Consider the following 5,453-nt stretch of genomic DNA (forward strand, 5'->3'; position numbering starts at 1 on the left):
AGAGGGGATCTTATCGAAACATATAAGAATATTAAGGGGTTGGACACATTAGAGGCAGGAAACTTGTTGCCAATGTTGGGGGAGTCCAGAATCAGGGGCCACAGTTTAAGAATAAGGGGTAGGCCATTTAGAACGGAGATGAGAAAAAACTTTTCCAGTCAGAGAGTTGTGAATCTGTGGAATTCTCTGCCTCAGAAGGCAGTGGAGGCCAATTCTCTGAATGCATTTAAGAGAGCTAGATAGAGCTCTTAAGGATAACGGAGTCAGGGGGTATGGGGAGAAGGCAGGAACAGGGTACTGATTGAGAATGATCAGCCATGATCACATTGAATGGTGGTGCTGGCTCGAAGGGCCGAATGGCCCACTCCTGCACCTATTGTCATTAATGTAGTGCAAATGCGAGCATTCCTGTGTTCGACGGCAAGTCTTCGAACCTGAAACTTTCACACCTTTTATTTCCTCACTGCTGTCTGGGCATTCGTAGCACTTTAAAACATATTATTTCAGATTTGAAGCATTTTGCAGAGTATTCCTTTAAGCTGTTTTAAAGATTCCGAGATTTGAGCTGGCTTCGCAGACGTGGAATAATAAAGCTTTGTTCTGCATACCTACAATCTGTGGCGACGTGCATGACTTTAGCACATTAGTGTATTCAATGATTTTTTCCCCCATTCTTTTGCATCTCTGGTGTCAGGTTGGATTGTTGGTCTGAAATTGCGATTCGAGAACCAGCGCTGCAATCCTTCTCGCAGCCGCGCGGGGGAGCGCGCTGTGTTAGTTGCAACGAATTAAAATGAAATTTATTATAAGGTTTTGCATCCCAGGACAGTAAATGTGACCCTGACGGATAATGCACCTCTCCTTTAAATTATACCGCTGCATTTGGTAGGTTGGGAGCCACGGAAGGGTTCTAAATCCTCTCTCAAAGTGACAGCCCCTATCTCTGGACGTCTGGTGTGCGTGGGGAGCCGGTGTTAGTTGGGGATTATTTTAACTTTAACGTTCGCAGATCCGTTTCTCTCCCGATGCATTCGCAGCAAAACAGCCCGGGCTGTCGCCCAGTCTCACTCCCGGTGAAATCCGAGCCAGGGTTCGGGAGAGAAGCCGCATGAAAGGCGATGCAAGAAGCACAAGTTAAAGCTGAATCTTGCCCAAGCTGTTGATGTTCTCATTTACGTTCGCTGCGAGCGCTCAAATAAGCATCTGCGCAAGGATTTTCTCGGAGGCAGTCGCTGAGCAGCGTTGAAGTGGGTCGTGCCCCATTCTTCTCGTTGCAAGCCAATCGTTTTGCAACAGTATATATTTTTTGCAATTAACATTTAGATTGCAATTTGCGTATCAACAGTCGACTTTGAAAGAGTATGGCTTCGGAAATGGAATCGCTGCCCGTGGCTGCAAGCGAAGAGGAGGAGGAGGAGGAGGAGGAGGAGGAGAAGAGTTCAGACAAGAAGCCGAGCTCCAAGAAGAAGAAGAAGAAGAATCAGCAGGGCAAATACAGCGCGTTGCTGGTGGATATCGTGCAGAAACTGGGCGCTCGAAACGGGTCCTCGCTCGCCATCATATTTAAAGAAGCCAAGAACGTGCCCTGGTTCGACAAACAAAACGGCCGCATCTACCTGCGCTACGCGCTGCGGGCTCTGGTGACGAACGGAACCCTCAATCAGGTGAGAGGGAGAGGAGCCAACGGCTCTTTCAAGCTGACCAAGAAAGGAGAGAACGCACAGGCGGCCAAGAAGAAATCGCCGGCCTCGGGCAGCGCCACCAGATCGGCCAAGAAAAGCAGCAAGAAGCCAGAGACCAGTAAGACCCAAAAGAGCAGCACGACAAAGAGCAGCGGTTCCAGCAAAAGTAAGAAGAGCAAGGCGTCGAAGAAATCCAAATCCAAGAAGGCTTAAAAAGGCTCCTCTTCTCCCCATGTTTTTTTTTTCAATCTGACATTTTTTTTAATTTGTTATTCAAACCTGTTGGGTTTTGGTTAGGTTTTTGTTTTGCGTTGAAAAAGGTCGCCCAGTTTAAACCGAGAACGCGGGATTTTTTTCCCTTTTTTGCAATGTTTAAATGACATTCCATTTGCAAATTTCTTGTTTTGAGGATTGTTTTTTTTTGTTTTACGTTTGCATTTTTTTAAAAAGAATTGTATTGATCATGCAAGCCAGTCGTTTTCGGGACTGTAAGCGGGAACTCTGCACAAAATAACTGATTTGTTGCAACGCCTCATTTTATTTAGGTTTAAAAAACAGTAAAGTGGTTTGACAAAAAAATGTAGAAAAGTTATTTTCCGGGTTGCAACTGTTGTGTTTCTGTGAGGGGTATTTTTTGTTTTAAAAATTACATTTTGTATATTTTTAAAGTGGAGTTTGCAGATTTCCGCGGTAATTTCGCCCTTGGTAACAGTTTCAGCCAATCACCGCGCAGCAAGCAAAGTCGCAACATTCTAGGCGGGAACGCGGCCTGCACGCTGATTGGCTGTTGCCTTTAATCTGCTACTTTAAATTGTTTTTATTTTGAATTAGTGAAGCTTCCGACTGGTTTACGGCAAAAAAAAAGATAAATGGAAGATATCTCCCCCTCGCCCCTTTGGCGGAGGGTCTCGTGCAAGGCGTCGGGTGCAAGTCAGCCGCCCATTTCCCTCAACCCGGCCGACGCCCCCCCCCCCCCCCCCCCCCCCGCTGCCTTGCCAAGATTTCGTCAGCAAGTATTGAAGTTGGACGTGTTAATGGTGTAACCGTGTAAACATGTGCGATTGACGGAGAAAATGCTTTAAATAAATGTTTCAAAAACAGCCGGACTCGTCAACCGCCCGAGTTTGGGATTTAATCGGGTGACCGCCCGAGTTTGGGATTTAATCGGGTGACGTTTTGTTGAATCAATGTTGAGCAGTTACAAACGTATCATAGTTTGTAACTGTCCCACCTGGCCCATATCCTAAATCTTTTCTATCCATATATCTGCCCAAATGTATTTTAAATTTGTATCCGCTTCTATAGCTTCCTCTGGCAGCCTATTCATTCCATGTACGAACTACCCTCTGAGTGAAAATATTACCCTTGAGACCCTTCATACATCCCTCCTTTTCAACTAAGGGTTCAAACACATACCATATAACCTCCAGCAGGAAATTTTTTCACTTAATGTTTGCGCGTTCTCCCTGTGACCCCGTGGGTTTCTTCCGGGTGCTCTGGTTGCCTCCAACGGCCCAAAAACATGTGGGTTTGTAGGATAATTGGCCTCTGTAAATTGCTCCTTTGTGTGTAAGGAAGTGGATGAGAAAATGGCATAACATAGAATTAATATGAATGGGTGATCGGAGTCAATGTGGACTCGGTGAGCATTTTCCATGCTGTATCACTAAAAACGAAGTATGAGGGACTCTATAAGGTGGTTAACAAGTTGGTTAGGGAAAATACTAAGTCATAAACTAAAGCACAATAAAGGGCAATGGATAGCGGGGGACCAGAGAGCTGGGAATTGGTCATGGACTGTTCCAGTGCTAGAAAAAAGTGTTTAATTGTCACCTCTACTAGCACCAGAACAATTACATTCTTAATTGCAGCAGCTTAACAGGCCTCTGAACGCAATAATACAGGTAAATATATAATCGACAATGCTATAAATTAATAACTGGAATATTAGTTAACCATCCAGTGTAAAATTGAAATCCGTAGTGCCACCAAAGATACAGTCCATAGAAGATCACAGTTGCTGAGGTTCTCGTGTTCAAGAGCCTGATGGTTCCAGGAAAGAAGCTGTTGTAGAACCTGGAGGTCCTGTACCTTCTTCCCGATGGTAGCAGTGAGATGAGATCATGGCCAGGGTGGTGTGGTGGCCAAAACTCCAGCTGAGGTTTTGTAAAGTTGCACCATAACAATAGGTGCAGGAGTAGGCCATTTGGCCCTTCGAGTCAGCACCACCATTCAATGTGATCATTCTCAATCAGTACCCTGTACCTGCCATCTCCCCATACCCCCTGACTCCGCTATCCATAAGAGCTCTATCTAGCTCTCTTGAATGCATTCGGAGAATTGGCCTCCACTGCCTTCTGAGGCAGAGAATTCCACAGATTTACAACTCTGAGTGAAAAAGTTTTTCCTCATCTCCGTTCTAAATGGCCTACCCCTTATTCTTAAACTGTGGCCGCTGATTCTGGACTCCCCCAATATCGGGAACATGTTTCCTGCCTCTAACATGTCCAACCCCTTAATAATCTTATATGTTTCGATAAGATCCCCTCTCATCCTTCTAAATTCCAGTGTATACAAGCCTAGTCGCTCCAGTCTTTCAACATACGACAGTCCCGCCATTCCGGGAATTAACCTCCCAACATTTATATTGAACACACCGACTAACAAAAGCCAGTGAACCTAAATGTTGGTCTTGAAAGTCTAATTCTGTCACTTTAAGGACAAGTGGAGTTTATTGTCAGCTAAGACATAGTTTTCATGGTTATGCCATTCGGCCCATCTAGACTGCTCTCCCACTCAATCATGGCTGATCTCTTTCCCTCTCAACCCCATTATCCTGCCTTGTTCCCCTAACCATTACTAATCACAAACCTGTCAGTCTCTGCTTTAAAAATACACTGACTTCTCTACAGCCGTCTGGCAACGAATTCCACAGATTCACCACTCTGCCGAAAGAAATTCCTCCTCATCTCCATTCTACATCCATGGTACATCCATTTATTCTGAGGCTGTGCTCTCTGGACTCTCCCACTGCTGGAAACATCCTCTCCACATCCAGGCCTTTCACTATACGGTAAGGTACAATTACAATGAATATCTTGCTCGCAGCAGCATCACAGGCAAGTAGACTCAGAAAACATAACATCAATTATACATAAAATTCACATCTCAGAAACGAGTCAATTGCCCATCACTTTGGGGCTGTTCGCAATGCGGTTGTGACCTTTGTTAAACGAAGTACAGAGGTAAATTACACAAGTGAGAACTCAACATCTACCATTGTAACGGGACTTTATACTTTAAAGATCCAGTGCAGAAACAGGCCCTTTGGCCCACCAGCGATCACCCCGTACACTAGCACTATCCTACACACTAAGGACAATTTTCAATTTTACCGAAGCCAATTAACCTACAAACTGGAGCCAGGGAGGAAACCAGAGAAAACATGCACGGCCACAGGGAGAATGAACAAACTCCGTACAGACAGTACCCGTAGTCAGGATTGAACCCAGGTCTGGTTCTGCAATGCATCATTGCACTGCTCCTACCTCCATCACTAAGCTCCAGTTTCTGCATGGTGCCATTTTCTCCACTTGCATGTTATTTTTATCTGTTCTCTGCTTTGTAGAGTCATACAGCATGGAAATAGGCCCTTTACCCCAACCCGTCCAAGCTGACCAGGATGCCTCTAACGTCCTTCTAAACCTTGGAGACTCAAGGAACTGCAGATTCTGGAACGTTGCGAGGAACACAAAATGCTGGAGTAACTCA

General features: G+C 45.2%; 1 protein-coding gene across 1 annotated transcript; it reads left to right on the forward strand.

Annotated features, from left to right (window-relative positions):
• Positions 1 to 1,199: 1,199 nt before the first annotated feature.
• h1-10 (H1.10 linker histone) lies at positions 1,200 to 2,782 on the forward strand. Its single transcript, XM_078414263.1, has one exon. It carries the CDS (start codon positions 1,362 to 1,364, stop codon positions 1,893 to 1,895), a length of 534 nt encoding a protein of 177 aa, XP_078270389.1. The 5' UTR covers positions 1,200 to 1,361; the 3' UTR covers positions 1,896 to 2,782.
• Positions 2,783 to 5,453: the final 2,671 nt, after the last annotated feature.

Source organism: Rhinoraja longicauda, chromosome 17 (genome assembly GCF_053455715.1).
Source record: "Rhinoraja longicauda isolate Sanriku21f chromosome 17, sRhiLon1.1, whole genome shotgun sequence".
Lineage (NCBI taxonomy): Eukaryota > Metazoa > Chordata > Chondrichthyes > Rajiformes > Arhynchobatidae > Rhinoraja > Rhinoraja longicauda.